This window comes from Ammospiza caudacuta, chromosome 3 (assembly GCF_027887145.1).
Source record: "Ammospiza caudacuta isolate bAmmCau1 chromosome 3, bAmmCau1.pri, whole genome shotgun sequence".
Lineage (NCBI taxonomy): Eukaryota > Metazoa > Chordata > Aves > Passeriformes > Passerellidae > Ammospiza > Ammospiza caudacuta.
Window position 1 is genome coordinate 64,193,491 of NC_080595.1, and position 24,367 is coordinate 64,217,857.

Here is a 24,367-nt window from a genome sequence, read left to right on the forward strand (position 1 = left end):
CCTCTAAACACATCTGTCTTATTTCTTATTCTAGCAATGAGTCTTGTAATCTTCTTTTTTTTTTTTTTTTTGTGCTTATTTAACCCCTCATTCTCTCTTCCCCTCTAACCTTCTGTGTTGTTTTAACTGTCTAAACCAGAGGAAAGCAAATCCAACAGCAGCAACAGAGGAATAGGTTTCTGCCAGTTGCTGCCATGAGATTTGTTGAGTTGAATTGGCTGGCTTTCTCTAAGTGGGCATAAACAGTGAAAGGTAACAAAAATAAAGTTTGTTCTTTGAAAATGGAGAGAGAGGAAGTGAAAGTGGAATGCAGCCAAAGTGATGGGCTTAAAAAAAAGTCTTTTCAGCAGCACTGTGAATAGATAAATGTGGGAGAAGACTCATTTGTCAAGGGCAGAGAAGAGACGCCAAAGGGAACGGGTTAAGGGGAGATGAAAGCTGGAAGAGAGTGCGTGTCAGAGAAGCTTTTTAGTTATCCTTCAAAACCTGGGTAGAGCAGGAGTGAAGGACACATGAAGAGGCTTGAAGGAACATGTCAATGTTGAATGATAGTATCTGTGATACTTGAGAAAAGAAGTGCTGACCTTAGATCAAGTGTGGAGTGAAAGAGTAAAATGGTGGTTGTAACTTGTGCTGCTCTTCTCTGAGAGTGTCAGAAAGGCAAGCTGAGGTTCAGTTTAGAAAGAAGGAGACCACTTCAGATGAGGGGTATGATGGAGTCAACCCCACAGAAAAAGGGCTTGCAAATGTATTTGTATGTGAGGAGACCCAGAGATGACATGCAAACAAAAAGACCTGGAGTCTGTCTTTGTTCCTTCAAAGTATATGCAAGGAGGAGACAGAAGCTCATCATGCTTGTGGGTGATGTGGGTTTGTACTTGAACTTGAATCAGCCATTCTCAATTTTCAGTACCTGTCACTTTTTTTTTCTTAACAAATTGGTGGTATGAACCAAACATAGCTGTTTTTCCATTGTCTCATACATGTTTTGGGGTGGATTGTGATATGGCAAAAAATGAGGGAGGAAAATTTTGATCACACTTTGAGGCTGTTTTATTACAAGTTGTTTATATCTCTCTGGTACTGAAGTGTTTAATTTCAAAATCAGCAACATTTTTATTATGCTTGTTTCTTCATTCACTGCATCCAGATTGTGTGTTGGCTATTAAGTATTGATTTCTATATTGTATTAAAAACTTTATACTTTTCTTGTGTTTTAATCTCTATGAAGTATTTTCTTCTGAATATATAGCTCTACATTATGTTCTCTATTTTAACCTTTAAATGATAACTTGGTAGTGCAGAGCCAATTTTGAGCTTTAAGTTATAACAGAGAAAAATTAAGAAACAGAGAAGAATACAGCTTTTGTGGAGAGGCAAGTGTTTTTATTTTAATTTTTAGTTTCTAAAAGGTTTATTTATAGTGACAAGTGATGCAAGCATTAGAACACACATTGTCCACTGAAACAGTTCACAGTTTTTCTTCTGACTTTAAAAAACCAAAACAAGCCCCAAAGGTGAAGCTCTTCGAATGTTTTCTCCTTCTATGAGGTTTTCATTCTCAGATGAGATATATTAGGAATTTTTAAAATGATACTTTTTAGCAGCTTATCCTGCTGCAGCCCTTCTTTCGTTTCCCTAGAAAATTGCATATTGTTTTAGGTAATGTCATACCAAAAAATGCTTTGTCATAAACACCTTTGTGAATGTACTACCAAAGGATAACTGAAAAGATAGTGTGAAAATATGGGCATGTAATACTTGTAGACGTTCTAGTTGAATATGTAAATGCCCTGTCTAATTTGAAAAAAGAGAAGTTAGTCTGATAGAGAAGTATGAGATTTCTTTTCTTTCTTTTCAAATGTTCTCTAAGCCTTTATTATTTCTATTATAACCTTTAGGATGTGGAAAACTAGAACCACACAAGAATTCTGGATGTGGTTTATAATTTTGTGAACAAATGTTCAGTATTCTTTTCTAAATTTTCTATTTTAACACTTGAATTATCTTTTAGCTATTATTTAGCATCAAGCTCATGTTTTCCTGAAAATATTAAATAAATAATAAAATATTTTAAAAATATTAAATTCAAACTTAAAATCTAAAGACTGAGTGGCAAATTTATGCTCTGGCTAGTGCTGGCAGTGTCCATCAATTTCTACCAGGACAGTTTTCAGCCACAGTTTTTCTTGCACTTAGCTTCTGTGCAATGTGTAGCATGAAGGGATATGGTTTCACTTGTGTGCTGAAGTGGTAAGATTTGTCAGAATAGTGTTTCTCTGTTCTCCTTGCTGTGCTTTGGGCACTGTGCCTTCAGGACACGCACAGATGATTGGCTTCAAAAGCTACGACTTCATTGCGCAGTCTAAAGTAGATCTAACCTTCAGGCTTACACTGTTTTAAAAAGCCAACCCAGTGAGAATGCTTCTCCATTTAAGAAGTGGAGAGATTAAACACAACTTGTATCTGCTTGAAAAATACTGTAATACAGTTAAGTTTTCTTGTAATAGTTAGTTTTATTGGAACTCAAGTGCAGATTTGCAGATAAAAACACAAGTTTAAGACCCTTGAGCTCAATTCCATGGGAAGCCATAAAATAACATTATATTTGTTTGTTAAATTTTAGTATTTTTACTATTCTGATTATAAATATTTCTACCCTTAAATAGAGATTACTTGATGGAAGTGTATGCTCCTATTGCAATTTCTCTGTTAAGAGTGTTTTTTTAATTGCACAAGTAAAGCAACGATTAATGGCAGATCAGTAAGTTTTGTCCAAAATGGTGTGATGACTTGTGCTGTCTGTTAATCAGAGGTCTTGCTGAGGACCAAATCTGATGAGAGAAAAGACACATTATTTGCTTGCATGCCCAATTTATGTTCTAAATCAGTTCAACTGCAAGTAGTGATTTGGCTACAAGATATAAAGGAAGAAAGTGAGTTGTTAGCATTGTGTATGTTTCTCTGAGTGTGTTGAAGAGCTTTGCTGTCAGATTACTCTCTCCCAATGTAATCTACCTAAAATATTTTCCCCAAAATTAGGAAGTATTTTGGTAAATCTTATTCTCCTGAAGAATGAAGTAACAACTAATACAAAGAGGAGTGTCTGACATGAATCATCCATTTGATTCTGCAGAGCACCTGTAAAGGAAGACTTAGATTTGTAAGTCTGAAGAGGAAAGGTGGAACAGAAGATAAAAGACAAATCTCTATTTCTTTGTGTTTGCTGTTCTCAGCTTGTTTATTATGAAAAGTTTACATGTAATTCTGGTACTAATCTTAGATTTTCTGTGATGCTTTAGTCCATCTTTTACCATAACGTTGCAGAAGGCAATGTTATACATGTCTTTATGATTGAATAAAAGGTATTAAAGCCAGTAAGGAAATGCAGAGCTTCAATTTGACACCAGGGAAAGTATGAAGCATTGCTGAGTGTCTTAGGTTGCAATTTCAAACCAAGACACTGAGAAAAGTTTTAAATAAGACACCATTTTAATAGGAAATTATGCAAGGTGGGCACAGGAAAGGATGGGCTGCTTCATTTAACCTTGATTCTAGGAAGGTGATGGAACAGCTCATACTTGAAGCCATTTCCAAATCTGTGAGGGGACATCAGTAAATACTGTCTGCTTAGACATCAGTGAGGTTGTCGACACTGTCTTACAAACAGGGAGAGTGCCACTGAGCACAAGGAAACACAAACGTTTTAAAATAAATTGTTATTGTTGTTTTGTTTTGTTTGAGAATTGTTTTGTTTGGTTTTTTTGGTTGTTTTTTCTTTTAACTGTGTGGGTAACTGCACTCTGGCACAGGTTGGTCAGGGAAATTGTGGAATCTCCATCCTTGGGGGTATTGTCTGGACATGGTCTTAGACAACTGTCTCTATCTAGATGGCTCTGCTTGAGCAGAAGGGTTGTACCAAATGGCCTGCAGTAGTCCCTTCCACACTCAACTATTCTCTGATTTTGTAGATTAGGGCCTGTTATATCTCAAATTTGTTATTTGTTGGTCTGTATCTCATTGGTTCTTTCACTAAATTTGGAAGCTTAGCTGTTTCCTGTGGGTATAGAAAACTTCAATGCTTTCAAAATACATTTACACTGTTCTTTCTAACCTTCCTTTCATCTTGCTGGATTCCATGAAAAGATGTGCCTCATATTAAAGTACCTACCCCTTTTCTTACTACAAAATAAGAAACTAGAGCAGGATCTTCACTTCTGATACACAAAGATTTGGCTTTTAGTTTGGCAGTGCCTGTGTGTGTGAAGGTATATTTTTAAACTCAGTATTGCTCATTGCCCCTCCTATTCATGTGCTCAGGTTTTGTGATTGATTTACTGCTAGCTTAATTCTTTATGTACCTTGATGTTATTTCTCAGAAGATCTCTTCTGAGAGGGTCTCATCATCCTCTTGAGACTCTGGATTTATACGATGACTGAACCCTTCCATCATCTCTCTACCTTCTTGGACTTACCTCCTTCTGAGACTTCAGAAATGACCTTTTGTAAAGCTTTTGTCATTTTCAATGTCAGAGCTCTTCCATTTCCTTGCATTTAATTTGATCTTCCTTTTTACATGACAATTTAATATTTTATACACAGTCTTATGCTTACCTCCCCTTAGGAAGTCCTCAGCTTTCATGTTGTCCACATTGATTTTGAGCTCTGTACCCTATCTGTTCCTTGAGATCCTTTTAAACTTCAGTCCGTATGACTTATGTACTCTTTCATTTACTCATTTGTCTGTTTCTGCACTGATGCTGTGGTAACTAGTGTTTATTGTGCTCAAATAGGAGACTTTTTTGTTGAATACTTGCTCCTATTGTTTAGCTGGAAGCTTTTGCTTTTGTCTGTTGAAGAACTTTTAATAACTAATAATAAAAGAGATGGGTTCTCGAATAAATTTTAAATAACTTGTATTTTCCCCTGTCACACTATTTTATGACTAAACTGTCAAAGTTTTAATAGAGTGGGATGAGATGCTAAAAAGCAGTGCCATGAAAAGGGACCTGGGGGTCCTGGTTGGCAGAAGGTTGAACACGAGTCAGCAGTGCCGTGGGAGCCAGGAGGGCCAAGCGTGTCCCGGGGGGCATCAGGCACAGCATTGCAGCTGGGCAAGGGATGGTCCTGCTCTGCTGTAAGCTGGGATGGCCTCACTTTGAGTGCTGGGGGCAGTTTTGAGTGCCACAATATAAAAAAGAGATTAAATTATTAGAGAGTGTCCACAGGAGAGCAACAAAGATGAGGATGGGCCTTGAGGGGAAGCCATGTGGGGATTGGCTGAGGTCACCTGGTCTGTTCAGCGTGGAGAAGGAGAGACTGAGGGGAGACTTCATTGTGGTGTTTAATATCCTTGTAAGGGGAAGAGGAGGAGCAGGCACTGATCTCTTCTCTGTGGTGACCAGTAACATGATCCAAGGGAATGGGCTGGAGTTGTGTCCGGGGAGGTTTAGGTTGGATCTTCAGGATCTTCACCCAGAGAGTGGTTGGGTACTAGAACAAGCTCACCAGGGAAGTGGTCACAGCAGCAAGCCTGCCAGAGTTTAGGAAGTGTTTGGACAATGCTCTGAGGCAGAGGATGTGGCTCTTGGGGATGGTGCTGTGCAGGGCCAGGTGTTGAGCTCAATGATTGTGATGGGTCCCTACCAACTCAGCTTATTTGGTGACGTGTAGCTGCTAGGCCTGTTTTTGTGGTTGAGTTGGTGGCATGATTAGTGGAGATAGAAGCTGAGCTGTGGACTTGAAACAAGGATTTCCAAGTCCTTGTTTCACCTTTTTTTTTTTCCTTGGAAAGTAAGTTGCAAAATAATGTAACCTTCAATGTAGGAAATGTTGTGGTTTAATGTACTGTCTGTAGGGGTGTCTTCACTTAGAACTCCTCCTGAGTTTAATCTTGTTCTTATCCATTGCGTTTTAACAGCATATTGTGAGAATGTTTAGGAGAAATACCAGAGACTGAGATATCTACATTAGATTTTCTATAGATAAGCACTAACAGTGTCTTGGTAAAGGTGTTGTTTCAGAAGCAGCATTGTAAGACTACATATCCATTAAAAACATCAAAGTGAATAATTTATTTTTGGAACCCCCAACTGTGTTCTTGAAGACACAGAACTTTTTTGCAGGCATTTTACTATTGGTAATGTTATGAAAATATTTACTAATTTCAAGAGCATGATTCCACCCCTCCAAACCCCTATTTTTTATGTTATAATGGTATAATTTCTTGTCTTCAGTGCAATTGGTCAGAATTTTGCTCAGCATATCACAGGAATACTGAAGCTTGCAGCCTATAAGCTGACACATGAAATAGCTTTGTTGTTCTGTGGACGTTTTAACTTATATATCAATGAAAATCTATACATCCTTTCATGAAACTGTTAATTCTTTTCATGGTTTCAGAAATATCTTGTGAACTGAAATGGAAATTGTGAACTGATAACTTCAGTTATATAAAAGGGATCTGCATATGTAGGGTTGTTTGCCCTCTGCTGCCTTGCCCATGTCAAGGAAGGATGAAAAAGACATTAAGCAATTGTGACTTTTCACAGCTACCTGTTGTCACCTCTCCAGTAAAGAACAGAAGAACTCCTTTTCCCTGGAGAACAAGAGAAATTTAAAGACACTTTTGTTTAGATTATGTTTTGCTTAGTTTGGAAACTGAAAGTCAGACAGTATAATAGAGACTGTTCTTTTCTCCCCTTTGTCTCTTTTGTTTTTCCATTCTGTTCACTGCTGGTAAACCATGGAAAAGATTCTTCATGGCAGTGAATATGAAGTTTTTTGAAATCTGAGATGTACAAGCCTTTTCCAGCCTGAGTATAGAGAGTGAGAGATGCTAATTTAATAGAAGAAATTGAATAAATGGCATGGTCTGGTAGACCGCATCTAATTGGGAATCTTCATATTCTTCCAATATTTGATGCTAGGATAAATGCTGCCATCTTACCCTATAGAGTACAGGAAAGAATGTCTACCTGAGGCTTCATGCATTCTCCATAACTTGCACCTAATAATTTTCCAGTTCCTATCTTTCCATTCTAAAAATTAGCTATTATTAAATTAGTTATTTATTAATAAGGAATGTGGAAGAGAACAATGAAGAGGAATTTGCATAGATCAGATTAGATGGTGAGCTGTTTATCATTTGTCCCCTACCTTGGTTATGGCACAATTTAATTACTTTTGGAGGGTGGGATTGGTTTTAATTTCACAATGATTTAAAACAAATACTGATATAGGAGAGGTTTGTCTGCTTCCTTCTTAGAAAAAATTATATTTGTAGAGATGTTTGGATTATTTGACTATTATAACAACACCAACAAAAGCCCTACACCTAAAATATAATAATGTTAATTTAGGAATAATTTGACATATTTCCTTTTTTGCTGTTGGTGTTTCTTGAGACTTGAAGTTCCATGTTGAAGTTCCTAAGTTAAGAGGATGATTAAAACTTCCTGATATTAAGAATAAGCCTAGAAAAATCTAAAAAAAGTATTTGCAGGTAGTTGAGTTTAGTTGATTTTTATTGCTATTATCTGAAATCAGTTGTTTTATGTAATGAATTTTAGTACTATGAGATAAGATACCACTCTAAGGAAGATGATGAATATTCTTAGTATTTAGTATGACTTCTCCCTGTAGTGGAGAATCTGTAATTCTCCTTAAGTGCAGCTCTTTCATGCTTATTTTTTTAACACTAAATAGTACTGCTGATCTTCTGCCTTTTTAGATGCCATAGGTTAATTAAGGTTGTTTCAGTGTTACATTTCAGTTGGTAGTACTTAACATAAGCATTTTAACATAAGTCATTAAGATTTATTCTCAAACTGCATTAACATCAATTCTTAGTATAGTCTTAACAGGTGTCTGAATGCTCTGCAGTCAAGGTGTTTTAAAATGCTCATAACAGAAATTATGTAGTGCCATTAGAAGATGAAAACATCCTGTGCTGCAAGGTGTATTGTAATATAAACAGGTAAATGATTGTGGTAAGTGTGTGATTTTTAAAAGCAGAACTTCTACCTGGATGTATATGACAGAAAAGACACCTGCTATAGCACCTTTATCTTCAGCCTTTGAATTCACTACTCAATGTGAGAAGGAAAAAAAAATTCACAGGACTTCTACCTGACATCACAGATCAACATAATTTTGTATTGGGTTCTTGCCATGGAGCTATCTACTTTGATAGATTTAGAACTATTCATTATGCTTTTACAGCAGGTGGTGGAGAAAAATAAAAGCATGCTCTTGAATAAAAGGAGCAGATTTTTCCAAGTAGTCATTTGAAGTGAATGAGAAAAGTGTATTTAATCCCTACTGTGACACCTTCATACATGGAAGTTCCAAAAGAAACCATTGGTAATTGAGCCCTGTGCACAGGAGAAGTTGTGCTGACAGAACGTGCCTGTGTGCCTCTAGTACAACTCTTCTCTCGTGCTCTTGCTTGTTGTTTTCCTCCTGTTTCATTGATCTGCCTGGTCCTAGTGGATGGGCTAACAACCAGCTCCTTAAAATGGAGGAGGAGGAACTTTTAAGATATTACTAGTGTGTTTTTTGTTTTGCGTAACACCAGAAGGGATCAGATGCAAAAACAGATCCCAGAACTAAATGGTAAAGCTGGATGCTTTGCCATTCTGAGGCTGAAAAAAATCCTTTGCCATGTTAATAGGGTATAGAATGAAGCAATGGAGAACACTTCTAAAATCTAAACATTAAAACGAGCATACAGACTTTTTGCATGCTATTAGGGAATAGTATCTTTTACCTACAAGTCAGTAGATCTCCACTGCATCATCCCTATAATGCTATTCATAATAAGTGTAATAAGTATTGTAAATTTAATTTAATGTTGTTGTGCAACCAAATGTTTCTATTCTAAATTGTAGAAGTCACATAATCTCTAGGAAGTGCAGTGAGAACTTCAGAATTGTTAGATAAAGATCAGTTATTAAAATTCTGAATCAGTTTTTCTTTTTATCCTCAGCTGATGAGCTGGAAGTCCACAGTAAATAGACATCCATTTATCAGTGGCAGTTATTGACACATGCTTCTTCAAGTCTGAAGCTTATTTATATTTTAACCTGGTGAAGAAAAGGTATATTTAGGTCTTCTTTCCTGGGTTGTTATAAAGGAGGTAGGATAAATCAAAATCATAGGGCAATGTCAGTACCAAGTGTTGCTGCTAAGGAATTATTATTATAATTTTAAAAAATATGTAATTTATCTTTAAATGTAAAGAAATAATTCAAAATAGCTTTTTATAGGTATTTTGGGTTTGTATGGCAAAGTTTGGTGGCTGAGGGGTTCTGTGAAGACAAGGGTGGCTTCTGTGAAGAACCACCAGAAGTTTCCTCTGTGTCTGATAGAGCCAATGCCAGGCTCCAAGAAAGACCCTGGCTGAGCCTGTCAGAGACAGTGGTAGTGCCTCTGGGAGAACAGATTTAAGGGGAAAAGTTTTCTATGTGACAAAAGGTTTTTTAAGATTTGATATTATTTTTCATTACACTGCTCAAATTTGATTGCTGATAAATTGAGTGTGGTTTGCCCACAATGGTAATTGGTGAGTGACCCAAAGGTCCTTCAAAATATTTTTCTCTCCCCTGAGGAGGGGATTGATAGAGCAGCTTTGGTGGGCACATGGTGTTGAGCCAGGGTCAAGCCCCCACAATAGATGATGTGTAAATTCTTGACTAAATGATCTTTATTAAATCTTCATTCAATTTTGGTTAATTTGGGGGATTTTATGATTAATTTTGACATTAAATTTAGGTTAATCTTGATGACCTTGTTATTAAGCAGAGCTCTAATTTATTTTCTGAGAGTTCAGTGTGGGATATTAATCTTTCTTTTTATAATGAACATTTAAGTTTCTTTATCTTTCGTGAATGAAAATGGACATGTAGACAGGAAAATTTTTGAGGCTAGTATGATTTATCGTGTATCTTTTAGAAGGACGTTGAAGGGGAGTGTGTGAATTCTCGGTCTGTTTAAGCTGAAGTTGATAACCTAGTGCAGCTTATGAGAAAAGATAATGGATACAGTGAATTGTTGTTTTGCTTGATTTCCATCAAATGTAAATGTTTCCCAAATACTTCACAAGCAACTGAACAAATTTGATTGATCCAAAATACAATTAGTGGTTTGACAAAATAATCATAGACACTTAAAATTCTGTCTTAGTTTTCTATTCCAGCTGTTGGTGGGGTGTTTGTTTCTGATGCAGTACCAGCTTTTTTCTTTTTGTTTGTCTTTGATTGTTGAGAATGACTTGATGGCTGCTGCCACCACTGCAGGTGTGGCACTTCTTGGTTCTGGTTGATGCTGTCCCACCCAGCTCTTCTGGGCCGTGTTCTGATGGCAGTGCTGTCTGAAAGGAGGAGATAGAACTGAGATAGTACTGCCGTGCATCCCAGTCCTTTGGCCCTCATCAGGTTGCTGAGGTCAGACCGGTCTGGTGTATTATTCTTGATCACTGCTGCTGCTGCTGCCATTTTCTTCAGAAGCATAATCAAAATCTAAGGTAAATGTGGATTTAGGTACTGCAAGATCCAAGAGCATTTGAATGTCAGCACTGTGTTTCCAGCCCAGAGATTGAGCAGAGGTGTACAAATCACTGTGGCAGGATGTGTGTATTGGTAGCTATGGAGAAATTCCAGTGGTGGGGTAGTATTGAAGAAAAATTTTAAAAGTTATACATCAGTGGTAACTAAAAGAATGTGGTGGTCATAGGTATTGGGAGAGTGGTTGATAGTACTGTTTTATCAGTTTTGGGGGAAATTATAGATGGCTTAGTAGGATATTTGACTTGTTGTTTATAGGATATTAGCATGCTTGTTGTCAAAATGTTAGGCAACAAATATGAATGGGTACTTGAGTTCAGCTGCTGAACTTCATTGGAAGGTAGTGCATGTTCATCAAGCTGATCCATTATCTTCCCTGAGCAATGCTGTTACATTATTGTGGACAGTGGCCCAGTAGCTGAATGAGGGTGCTAATAAGTCATGACCTACTGTGTACTTTAGTCAGATGTTTGAGTAGTTTAAGATTTGATATAAAATGTAGACAGTTTTAAACAAATGGCTGGGAAAAGAAACATTACTGCAGGTTTCAGCCACCCACCACCTCTTCTCCTTGTGTTTTCCACACAGCATGTTGCACTAGGTTTGTCTCTTACTGCCTGGAGCTATCAAAATAGCATGCAGGCAATTGACTGTTAAAACAGACAGAGAGAGGTCTGAATTTGCCCATGTTTTAAGTCTTACGGAGTAGTCTGTAGGGGGTTTGAAGTGCTTGGCCTGTCTTGTGTTGTGCTAGATAAAACACTACAGCATTTGCTGTTTACTTGCCTTGAAATGTCTCGGTATGTTGGTAAGAGGTAAGGTGGCAGTGTGCTCCCTGAGAAGAAGACATTGGTTCAATCAATTGTTACAGGGTTGATTTTGTAGTGGGTTGATAATCTGTTCTGATAAACTTTGCTCATGTGCATATGATAAATGCACATTTGCTTGTTCTGTGGGTGCAGGAGCCATGATGTGCACACAAGGAGGTTGGGATTGCTTGCTGTGTATTAACAAGCGCGTTGTTATTGCTAATCAGAACTCTGATAACTAAAATTAATAGTGGCCACAAAGACAAGCAATTAAGGACATTCATCTTCCAAATGAGTGTAAAAGATTAATTGGTAGTTTAAATTTATATACTGAGGGCACTCAAACCATTAAAAAGGGTAATGGGTGCCCTGCAGGCATGTGCTTCAAAGCCATATGTCATTTTGGTGCTGGGACAGCAGACTGATAACTTCCCTGTAAGGGAAACTGCTATTCATTTATCAGTAAAATGTTGAAGGAAATGTACATTTTTTTGCTGTAGAGTGATCATAGAAGTGTGAGTTAAATCAAAGTGCAAGATTTATGTTCTAAGTCTTTTTGGCTTTACCATAATAGATGTTAATTAGAAAAGTGTCTCACTGGTAACAGAGGGCACTGGAGTTGGGACATTGAAAAGTTTAAATATTTCTCTGAGACACAAATATTTCTCTCCGGTCTTGCAGTCTTTGACAGTGACACTGATGTAGTAACCAGCTTAGTACAGGCAATAAAATGTTGTGGTGCTTTTGTTGCTTCTGTTGGTGCTCTGACCATGTTGTCACAGGGTGATGTTTGAGCAAGTGTTGTTAATACAGAGCTGCATATGAAGTTTTAAGGGTTCACAGTACAAGGATTTAACACAAATTTTGCTGCAGTGTAGAATTTTCTTTCTGTCCTGGTGTTGTTCTTTCCAGCTGAAACACTGGTTAAAAGGTAATTCTGGAAGTACCTGGGTACCCATCTGGCAATGGATTTTGGTGATGTAGGATTATCTAAAGTTTGGTTTTGTCAGTAATTTAAAATGACAAATACTTTTACAGATTAGTGGGAGCTATTTGAGTTATCCCTAACTGAAGATGCAACATGATCTCTTGGTGTGGGACACAGTGCAGATTTGCTTATGGAATTTAGTAAAAGGAACTTTCTCTTCCCTACATATGAGCTCTGTGCAAACTCTGTCTGCTATGGCAATACTTGAATATGCTGTTTTGGGTGGGTTAAAAACATTTTCATTCTCAATTTGGTGATACACATGCACATTCTTCCTTTCCTTTTTCTCTAGTGTTTCTGAGTTCCACACAGTGTATGTCTTGTACAGAGGGCAGGAACAAGCACAGGCTGAAGCTCTTGGTGGTCCTCAATCTCCCCTTTATCCACCTCCAGCCCATTCACCTCCTGAGTGCAGTGTGAGCTGTGAGACCCTGGCAGGTCTGGAGGGGTGTTGGCTGTTTGTGCTGTGCTGGTGACTCATCATAGGCAGCACTCACTGGAATCTATTGTAATAAGGAGTTTTTGTTTGTTCTTGAAGTACCTGTCCTATATTTTGTATTTAAAAAGATAGACAACAAAGACAATACTAATACCCCTGTTATTCCAGGAGCATCTTAGCAAAAGGAACTTTTGTTGTGATAAGCATTGTTATTTGGATTGATGTGCCCGAGTTACTGAGGACAGGGAGAAGAGCAGAAATATCTCCCCTGACTTTCAAAAATTTTCTGTAGCCTAATTCTTATATAACTTTTCTAGATTAAAAAATACCATCTAAGTAATGATGAAGGCACTGTTTTTTCTTTCACTCTCTCCTGCTATTGCCTTTTGTTTTTGAGTAGGAGGAGCAAACTCCAGGGCTGTGTGCCATGCATAGAGATAACAGCTGCTGCAGAATTGTGTGCATGACATCTGTATTATCTTACCTTTACACTCTGCTTTTTCTTTGACCAGACTCTTTTGATTCCTTTGTTTCTTCATTCTCAAGCCTTGATCTTTTTCTGAGATTGTCATTATTTCTTCTCTCTTTTCCAAGCCTACTTAATGGCCTTGAGTTAAGAATGGAATAAAAAACTTACTGAATGAGACAGGGCAGACATTACTGTGCTGTGTGGGAATTCTGTCTTTTTTTTCCTCCCATCATTTGCATTCCTTCCATTCTTCTTTCTCTCTGTCACTTCTCACAACTTTTGTTGTAAGGTTTTCATATTTGTTGTTTGTATGACCCTGAAAAAATGCCTTGCTATGTTATGCTAGATTGATTTAGTTAATCAAGATTACCCAATTCATTCTGCATCAATTATTTATTTTCTAAGTAATTTTAATTAATTTTTCTGACTGTTGTGGGCACAATATTTATCCTTGTTGTCAGTGTTTGGACTGTTTTTGCTTTCAGAGTTTTTGTTTTTCATCTTTGATCTTGGTCTATTATTTGCAGTTTCTCCTGTGGTTTAGGTAGCATGTTGCTTTTTGTCACACAGACTCTGAAATAGGTTTCACTTGAATTGGTGACTTCAGGCTATGATTTGCTCTGACAGAAGGTGCTCTTGGGGGAAATTGGTTGTGTGGAGTAGTGATGTTTTTACCAAAGAGAGTGGAACAACTGATGGGTGAGTTGTTTGCAGGTTTCAGCTTTGTAAATGCAAGCCTGTGAACTGCGGTACAAGGCTGCGTGGGCACTGCAGTTGAGGTGGGCCCCAGACAAACACCTCTGCTTGACTCTTGGAAGGTCTCTGCTTTCAAATAAACTAATAACAAATTTCTTCTCTAGGAGGATGCACGTTCGATGATGGTCCTGGGCCCTGTGACTACCACCAAGACCTGTACGATGATTTCGACTGGGTGCATGTCAGTGCTCAAGAGCCTCACTATTTGCCACCTGAAATGCCTCAAGGTGAGAAACCTCACAGATGCTGAAGGATAAATTATTATAGAATATATAGAATATGACCTTCTCACCTTAAAGTGAGATCCCCACTTTAACCTTGGTGATGGAGATCATATAAAGGAACAAAAGTAATAAATATAGCAATCTTGGTAATTGAGAAACCTTCTTAGACCAAATGCCCCTTTAAAGCTGGGGTGAGACATAGGGAATGGGAGAAAGGAAGCCATAATTTCCTCTTTATTCCATGTGGAATTCCTGTTGACTTGAAGTAAAATGCTGTGTTTTATATGACAGCCGATGTATCAATTCAATTATTCAGGTAGGCACTAGAAGAAATGGTGAAAAAAGGGATACATGCAAAAACCTCATACACTGATTCCTTCTTTCCCTTCCCCCCCCCACCAACCTCCTATCATCTGAAGGTAATCAGAAAAGCTTGATTTATGGAAATATTGCTGTTGTTAATTACTATTTAGGACAGGTAATGAATAACTGAAGAGGCACAGCCTACATGACCTTGCCTGCTCACCTTCGATGAACAGCTTAATCGGCGCTTCCCAGACAGCATGATATGCTGAGAGAATGAAAGCATTTGAAATTCAGCTACATTTTCCAATTAATAATACATTAAGTAATTAATCATGCAGAGGAGGAAAAAAGGTCATGGCTATTTTATTTGTATCATCTAAAAGATTTTGTGAAGTGAGGGATGTGTAGAGAAGGAGTGACAAATGTTGCCACACAGAAGTAACCTCACCTCTGCACCATTCCTTCCCCTGCATTTTGTGTACTGTTGTGAATTATTAATGGTGGTTGATCTATATAGTTTTACTTCTTAACTGCTACCCAGTGGGTTCCCCCCTGCTTTGGAGTCACTGATACAAGCAGGTGTTACCATGCCCAAGAACTTGCAAAATAAGTTAATTAAGCAAGACCCACACTTTATTTAATGGACTTCTTGGTGCTTCAGTTTTGCATAAGGCAGAATACATTTAAAAACCTCATCGTTTGTGATGGTCTTATATAAAAAAAGTTCAAAACAATATATCCTCTAGAAAGGCCAAAATTAGTTACTATTCAGTTTTTTCAGAATGTACATGTTTTTTATAAAAGTTGGAGGTATCTTAATTATGATGGAAACACCATTCTGGGGAAAATTAGGTATTTTAGGCGTTTGGCACACCTTGTACAGGAAGAAGAGCAATTTGAGGAATTGTATTTTGAATGAATCTAAATGACAAGATAGCTTCTTGCTTATTCCAAATAACATACCTGTCATCCTTAGGCAGTTCTCAATGTTAAATGACACAGTGCTCTCTGGCATGTGATTTCTTTTCAGTTCTGCTATAGACTCATTTTTCTCTGAGCATAGCACATGCATTCTTTCAGAACAATTATTTTTTTTTTTTTTTTGCATCTGTATGCAAAATTGTGGCTGCTCAAAAAATTCCATCCGAATAAAGGAATTTTTCAGAGATAGACCAAAAGAGATACAGAAGAAGCTCTGGTTATTTTTTTTTTCTTCACTTGGTCTTCCCATTATAAAATGCTAGACTTCTTGTATCAAACTTGATGTTTGGTGACCAAGATGTGGACTAAAACTAAGCTTCAAATCTGTTCTGACCTGATGAGCTTCCCTTTAAGAAGTTCAGTGTTTTCAGATTCTGACGATGCATGCTATACATTTATATTCAAGTTCATTTGTGTTTGAAATAGCATGATTTTAAATTAAATCTGAAAAGTTAACATGGGTGTAGAATGAGTGCTGAATTCTTCTGGTGGATCTGCAGGAAATGGAACAGCAAGAGGTTCAGGCAAAAGCAGAAGGGAATTAACTGTGTGCAGTCATCTGCTTTGCAGTGCTTTAACATTGGTGACCCTGATTACTGCTCATGAAGAAGTTACCCACATAAAATTAGATGTAATTAAAGTATAGGTCAAATACTACTGCAGTTTTCACTATGACAAATGCTGTGTTGTAAAACCTGTAGAAGAAGCTAGGAATCTCTTCGGGACCACTTTTTCCTGTCCTGTCAGTGGCAGCAGAGAAGGGAAGGAGTACCCAGAAAAACTAAGCAGCTAAGTAACTCAAGTCCTGCAGTAGGGGCTGTTTTCTTTCCATCTCTTCTTCTCAGGGTCTGTAGTCCTTCAGCTAGGCATAAACCTCTGATCAACACCTCCTCTACATGGACACATTTTTGTAGTGGTTGGGGCCCTTGTCTTTTACATCTCTTTGGAATACAATAAAGTGGGGTATCGATTTGTCTCAGGAGGCGCACTGGTTTACCACTAAGATAATACCCTTACAGTGAGTTTGCAGCTTTCAGGGCACTGACTTCACCACATTCACAGAGAATCATTGCAGTTATAGAAGATTATACTCAATTTTCAGTCTTCAATACCTTCAGAAAGATTTATTAAAAAAAACCCCAAACAACAAAACTCCCCAAAATAAAGCATGGAAGAGAGACTAGGATGTGGAAAAATAGTAAAAGGGGGAAAACTGACAATTGCTAATGTTATGGCAAGCGCTACATTGACAGGTGCCAATGTTTTACTTTTGATTCAAGGGGAGTGGTAGTTGAAATCAATGTTGTGCTTTGGAGAGTGATGATGAATCATGGGAAATTTCAGACCTAATGGCACGTGCTTCAGAGTGCTATGAAAATATGAAAACCTCTGCTAATGGAAAACATTATACCAGTGTAGCAATAGTAAATGCTATTGGTAAAACAAATGTAATTACCTCCGAGTAACTAATGCAACTTCAGATTTTTTTTAGACTGACCTACATTGTATTTCTCAAGGTTTGAGCAGAGGCAAAAGCCACTTATCTTCTGTTATGGGAAAAATAAATGCAGTACATAATGATTAATTTAAAAACAAAGTGAACACCTAAAGCAGGGACTTGAGTACAGATTTAAATACCAACTTGTAAAATGTCTGAACTGTGGCGTACATGATAAAATCTTTGGATTACTCATTAAGACCTGGGAGAACATATGATTTCCAATATTAGCTTTCTAAGAGCACATAAAAGTGGCTGTACTAGATCAAGCTAAAGATCTGCTGATTTTGAGTGTAGCCAAGAAGTTGTGACAAAGAAGTGCTGATTTGTGCCCTGACTGCTCTCCTACTTTCCAGCTGTTTAGCATTTAGGAATGTTCTCAACTAGAAACAGTCTTTATTTATAATATTCTCAAGGAGTCTATGGTTTTGCCCTGTCAGTCTTGTCTTGCTGTGTGTGGGCTCCTTGAAGGCTTCTAGTGTCTGCTTTGGGCTAAAACAGAGTGTCAGCTTTTGTTATGGAACATGGGGAAATGTAGCTCTTCTTTTTTCTTTTTTTTTTGGACTTGCACACGACTTCCCTTTTAAACATGTTGTTCTTATGTACAGGACATGTGCAAAACTGAGTACCAATGGTCTCCTTCCACCCATTCAGTTTTTTTTTAAATACCTCTTAAATAAAACACAGACTTTTCTCCAGACTATCATTCTAGGTCATATAGTCCAAGACTACTGAGATGTTCCATAGGTGGAAATGGTTCTGCAACTGTACTTTTGCACTTTGTGGGAGGCAGGGCTGGTAAACAAGTGTTGTATTTTTGTAGACCTGATGACAAAAAATGAAGAGCAAATATTTACCTTGTGGTCTTGGTCCATCTAAAGAAAGACATTTTCTAGATGTTCAAACAAACCCTTTAGAGCATGTATTATGTTTTCACGTGTTATTTTTATAGATTATGCTACACAAGATAGCAATTGGAGAATGTTCTTAAGCAGAAATCCAATTTTGTCTATGGATATTTTCCAGTTATTTTAGGGGATTATTCATTGTGTGTGGATAACTTAATTTTGTGGTAGACAGAGTAAATAATAGTGCTTTCTTATACTACTGGAGATGTGCAAAGGGGGATTTTATCTGTATTAATAATACATTTACTGATGGTTTTAAACCTAGATAGAGAAGACAGTTTATTTACCCTGTTTGCTTTTCCTGTTAAAAGCAACATTAATCTGAGGCTATGCAAGGTCAGGGCATGAGAGCTTTTAATGGGCTGTGTGATGGGAGCCACTTAATGAAGGATTTTTTTAATGTAAGGGCTGTTACCCTCCTGGTTACAGATGCGTTTTGAAGAATGTCTCAATTATTATGGACTATACTGATGTGCTGAGATGGACAACTTATTTCTGGTCTCTCAGATGGATAATGTGCCTGGATTGGATGTGTGCTAATTTTTTAAAACCAATTTTATAGAAATGTAAGTAAACTAAATTAACAGCAGTGAGGAAAGTCTTAGTTGCACTTGTCATCTAGCATAACTAAAAAAAAACAGATTAAAACTTTAAAGGTGTTCCTTAGTATTATAGAGTTTTGCAAATGCCAACTTTGTTACAATGAAGAGTATTGCAGAAATAATTTTTTCACTTTACAGAAATTGTAGATAAACTTTTATGCCTCCCCACTGAAGAATAAAGCTAAATTCATTACTCCTAAAAAAAAAAGAAACAAAACAATTCTGAAAAGTAAAACATCAACACATTCTGGTTTAGCCTGGTATTTGGTGGAAGCCTACCCAGATATTTCAGAAGAGTGTGTGTATATGGTGAAAGGTATTGGAGATGGGAGGAAATGTGTTGACAAAAAAACTTGGGCTGTACTTTCATGATAATTTCATTTTTATGATTGTTAGGTAGAGTATCTGGCTGCTCATTACCACATCCTGTTATACCCAGAGGCATTCTCATGTTTCTGCCTTCTCCCAGTTGTTTTGATATACATATGGTTGTGTACTCGTGGGGATTGGAAATAAAAAAAGTATGCAGCGTGGGCCAGCTAGTTCATTGCGCATCTGTAAAGGGATTTGCTATGCCCATGCAGCTGATGAGGACCACGCTAGCTGGTGGCTTGGTGGGCTTCTGTAAACCTCTAAGGCACCTGAAAGAAATATGAAAATTACATCCTTAGATTTGCGTGAAACTTAAATGTTCCCGTACAAATAAAGTTGAGTATTTGTTGTGATCTGAAAGGTCAGTTGTGCTTTATTTAAGTTCTGCCTTGTACAGAAAGGAAATAACTTTTGTGTCACCTGCATGATGCAAAATGAATTTCAGCACAGGACCAAGGTAAGCATTTATGAAATGTATGACTGAGAAAGGGGAGACAAAAGGTCATGAAATTTGTGTTTTAATATAGATTTCATATGGATTTAGCTCAGGAAGGAAAGCTCTAATGTAAATGTCATATAGATGAGACTTCTGGCCTTTCACTTCACTTAAACCTGAATTTTTCTGCTGTAAAAATGAATCCACCAACCCATGAATAAATTCAAATTATGTGGATGTGTAAGGATTTAGTCAGACAAAAGCCAACTGTGAAGCAATGTTTAGTGAAAAAAAAGTGTATTTCTTGAGGCATGGATAGGATTGAGAGCTCAGCAGCAGGAGAACCTTCACCATGTCCTGGGCTACTGAGCTCTGCTGCTCCACACATATTGTGGCAGCTTGCTGTTTTGTGCTACAGAAGGGTGAAGTTCAAGCAGGGTCTTTTACTGGATCCCTTTATTTTAATAGACAGGCAAACAAAGCTTACTAGTCCATTGAGCAGCTAAGAACTGAATTTTCAATATTTTCCTGCTCTATGACTACATTGTTGCTGTAAAGATCAGAGAAACTATGAGCAAGAGAGCTTTTTGATGAGTGCATAGATTAGCAAATGCAATCCAGGGATGTAGAGGCTTTAAAATTTGATAATTGAAAGATTATCTGGGTCATTACATTATAAAATAAATGCAAAATCTTGAGTCTGTGTTTGGGGCTGCTGAGAAATTCTGATTGTCTCTCTCCCTTTTACATTTCTTTATGTGATAAGATATATATGTTTTATTTAAGGTGGCTTTATTCTTTTTCCTTGGATGCTTAAGTCTTCATATCCTCCTTCACCCCAAAAGTTGACTGATGTTTATTTCCTGTTTACCTTGTCAATGCACTGTGGAGCTGAGTTTATTTGAAGTACTTCCTTGATCAGAAAAACATATTTTCCTGCCTTCCTTGTTTAGTCAGCTTTGTGCTTGCTTTTTTGTCTGTTAGTAGCATTTGTAACAGAAAGAAACCTGCCTTGTTAGTCCAGTGCAATTAATGTCTGCCTAAAGAACGCGTGTAAACATCCTGATCCTATTTGGCTCATTCAGTACAGTGCACAATACATCTATTGACCAATTCCAAGGATTCCCTGTTGTTCTCAAATACACTTGGCATAAAGTGAACAGTGGAGGGGGACAGGAAAGGATTTATAGATATTGAATGGTGTATCAGTGCTTTTGTACCTTTAGATAAGACTTTTTTCATAAAAACGTTTAGGCATGAGTTTAGTATAAGTAGAGTTTTTGTAGTAATAGTAATAACTTTGGCATAGGAATAACAAATGTGTTGGGTTTTCATTCATTGACACAGATTTCTTGCTTAATCTACACAAAATTACTTCACCTTCAAGGCCAACTACTATACCTGCATATCTACACTGATTTGGTTGGCTTTGATTTTTCTTTTCCTCTTATAAGTTTTGTTCAGCCTTACCCATTCCGTCCATGCAGCCTTCTGAGAAACTGTTCCTTCTTTTTCCTTGTTATTTTTTTTCCTACTTCAATATTTGAAATATATTAGGATGTTGCTCTGAATCTGGACTACTAAATTTAAATAAGGGGAGAAATCTGTTTGTTATGGATAGAGTTTCAAAGTAGTAGGTCAATCTTGGACAAATCCACCTTTGCCAACCTGCTACCATCTGAGCATTTGTAGCAGTCTTCCTGCTTGTTACACAGCCTTCTGCTGAGTGCTGCAGCTTTCTAGCTTCTGTATCTCAAGGAGTTCAAATGGGATTGGGCAGCATTGTGAACAAGGAGAAATGACCAGCTCTGGTCAACTCTTGTCACTCTTGTGTCGCAGACATCTTTTTATGAAAATCCTTTTCTTAGGATTTTTTCCTGCTGAGAAGATGAGAGGTTTCAGTAACAAAATGTTAACAATGGTTATGTGCTGCTGCGGAATGCAAGAGGTGCGTCTGTGATTAGCCCATCTTGGCTACAATTAATGGCCAACCACAGCCCAATTAGCTTGGACTGTCTGTCCGAGACACAGACCTTTGTTATTCATTCCATTCTATTCTTAGTTTAGCTAGCCTAGCCTTCTAAGATGAAGCCTCTCCTTCTATTCATTTAGTATAGGTATAGTGTAATATATATATATCATAAAATAATAAATCAAGCCTTCTGAAAGATGGAGTCAAATCCTCGTCTCTTCCCTCATCCAAGAACCCCTGTGAACACTGTCACACTCTTGGTCAGAAGCCTGGGCTGTAAGTGGAAGTGTTTAATTGCTTGTATAAAGTCAGCTGCTGTTTTGGTATTTGTGAATGTCAGTAAGAGGCTCTACCTGAAACAGCTATTTTGGTAGCATTGTGAAGGGTGAACAAAAAGCAAAATGGTGATGTGCTAGCCTTTCAGAATTGAAGCCTGGAAGGTGCTACAGGTTATATGAAGCATTTAGAGGCATTCAGGTTTTGCAAGAGTAGAAGTCCAAAGCACAGTAAGGAGAAGTGCTTATTTGGCTTCTCACAGCTTACCCTCATGGAGAGGAGCAAGCTAGCTCTGCTTTTCAGTACTGTGTCTGCCTGTTGTACCGTTGTCCTACCATCACTTTCATGTACATATATACACACACATGAGCAGGCTGAGATACCATCACTCTCAGCCTGCTCATGTGTGTGTATATATGTATTTACTTTTTTCTCCTGAAGATAGCAGTTGCCTCGCCTTCAAATTTTCTGGGCTATTTTGGAGTGCAGTGGAGGGACAGACCAAGTTGAAGTACTGCTGCTTCTCACGTGGCTTCATTTAGTTCAGAGCATGGGCAGAGTTTGTGTGCTTCTGCTGACAGAGGAAGGTATAGGGTCAGCACATCTGGTAACCTTGAACCCTCTGTTTGGCTGGACCCTCTCATAGAAAAGATAACAAGCAGACAACTAGTGTATGTGATGTTACTTTATGGTTGCATGGCTGCTTCAGTTTGCTGTAAGTGTAGGTGGCATCCTTCCCTGTCCCTGTCTATGTCTGCTCCTATTCTTTAGCTTTAACATTTCTGTAGGTTGCCCTGACTGGGAACCTCTGCTTTCTGCTCCCACTCAGCTGTGTGTAATTTTTAGCAGTAATATAACTACATCTTGACTTGCAGGAGATGGAGAAGAAGCCAGATTAGAAGTAGGGTAAAAAAGTAAAATAATTTTACTATTTGGAAGAGGATAAATAAAAACAGAACCTGGGAACTATCTGGGGAGGAAAGTGAAGGACTTGATGTATGAAAAAGACTGGTGTTCAGACAAGATGGAAAAAAGCCCTGTGATAGAATGAGTAATATACAGTGGTTGCTAATGCAGATTATTACTTCTGAAGCAGTAAACTTCAGAAAGAAGTGCCATGTATTTCTGTTGCTAGGGTGCTGTGGTAACCCTTTGTGCATGGGTACCTCCCCTTCCCTGGGCTAACTTCTGACTTTGGTCACAGTAGATACGAAGCCTCTTCATGGAAGGCAAGCTGTGAGATACTTTGAATTCACTGCAGAGCATTCCCAATTTAGTACAGGATCAGTTATGCAACTGTAAACTAATATGTGAATTACCTACAAATCTATAGCAATGGCAACCCCAACAACAGAAGAAGCAATGCCTATAAAAACAAACAAAAACCTGGAAGTAAGATGAGATAAAATTCGGTAAGCCAAATAGCAAAAAAAAAAAACCAAAAAACCCCAACAACAACAAAAGAAAAACCCCAAAAAACAACAAAAGGAAGTGATGCTTTACTTAATGTTTTCCATGTACAGTGTCTGAAATTTTCCTGTCTGCTTAAATATTGATTTCTGAGCTCCAACCCTTTTACTGCTCAGCATGTAATTTATGTTCCCTTGTGCTTTTGCTGCAGGTCCATGCTGATGCAGCAGTCATTGATGTTTGTTAATAGTGACTACAACTGCAGTGTTAATATAATTATTATTTTACAGAACAGATTTTGAGTCAACAGAGAAGGTTCAAACTTTTCTTAGGTTGTAGTGAGCAAATAAAGCAATTACTATTAGAAAACTGCAAAATATTTAATTTGTGCATTTCTATCATTATTTGCTGCAGATACTTATTCAGTTTGGTTTTTAGAGCTAGTTAGTAAATTTGTTTAATCTCTTTTTCCTTTTTTTTTTTCCCCTTCCTTTTTTATTTTCTTCTCTGTCACTCTCCCCCACACCAGAGCCTCTGCTGGGATTATTTTTTTCCCTTTCTCACCTTACTACATAGAAACATCTTGAAAAGGAAAATCTGTTTTATGAGGGTTGCACAAATCTCATTTCTGAGCATGTAGGCTGTGAAGAAGCAATTGCTGAGGTGGTGCTTATTAGGGCAGGAGCAGGTTTGTGTCAGGTACAGGAACAGATTCAGCTGTGTTGCTTTGCTTTGCCTTGTATGTGATGTTTGTGTTTGTTTTTAGAATCTTGTTTCATCATTAGCATGTGTAATGTTTCTTCCACACACAGAGTGACATTCAAGGATGTCTTTTTTATTATTTGTCTCATTTCCTTCTGGGCTTGAAAGAGTAACCTTATTTAAGTATGTTTTAGAGAAAATTTTAGAATATTACTAGGAAATTAAATCCATAGGATATGATCCACTGGAAAAATATTACTTTTAAAATGCTATACATTATTTCATTCCAAAACATGTTGCTTCTGTTCAAAGAAGGGTGGACTTTTATCAGATTTAAGCTGTAGTCAAAATCAGCAAGCAGGAAAACTTAAATTAGATCATACATTTTAAATTTGTTTGGCATTTTACATACTGTCTATCTTGCAGAGGAAAAAAAGCACATTTTCCCCATCCCCTCTAGCTCCCCCCATCACCTCAGCAGACTTGGAGGAACACCTGTCTTCTGTCAGAACTCTGCTTCTATCCAGACTCTTCTAGGCTGGAGAGCTATAATTAAATAATACTCTGACCTAATAAAAGCTCAAGGGTGGGTTTGATTTTTTTTTGTGGTGATTTTGCTTCTTATTTTTTGAAAAAAAGAAGGATTTGATTTTT

At 37.5% G+C, this 24,367-nt stretch overlaps 1 protein-coding gene across 3 annotated transcripts in view; it reads left to right on the top strand.

The window, feature by feature from the left end:
• The window catches only part of PTPRK (protein tyrosine phosphatase receptor type K), a 382,880-nt gene that overhangs the window by 68,758 nt on the left and 289,755 nt on the right, over positions 1-24,367 (top strand). For all 3 annotated transcript variants that reach the window (XM_058802159.1, XM_058802160.1, XM_058802161.1), the window contains exon 2: positions 14,131-14,253. In XM_058802159.1, coding sequence (XP_058658142.1) covers positions 14,131-14,253 — 123 coding nt within the window. The remainder of the gene's footprint in view (positions 1-14,130; positions 14,254-24,367) is intronic.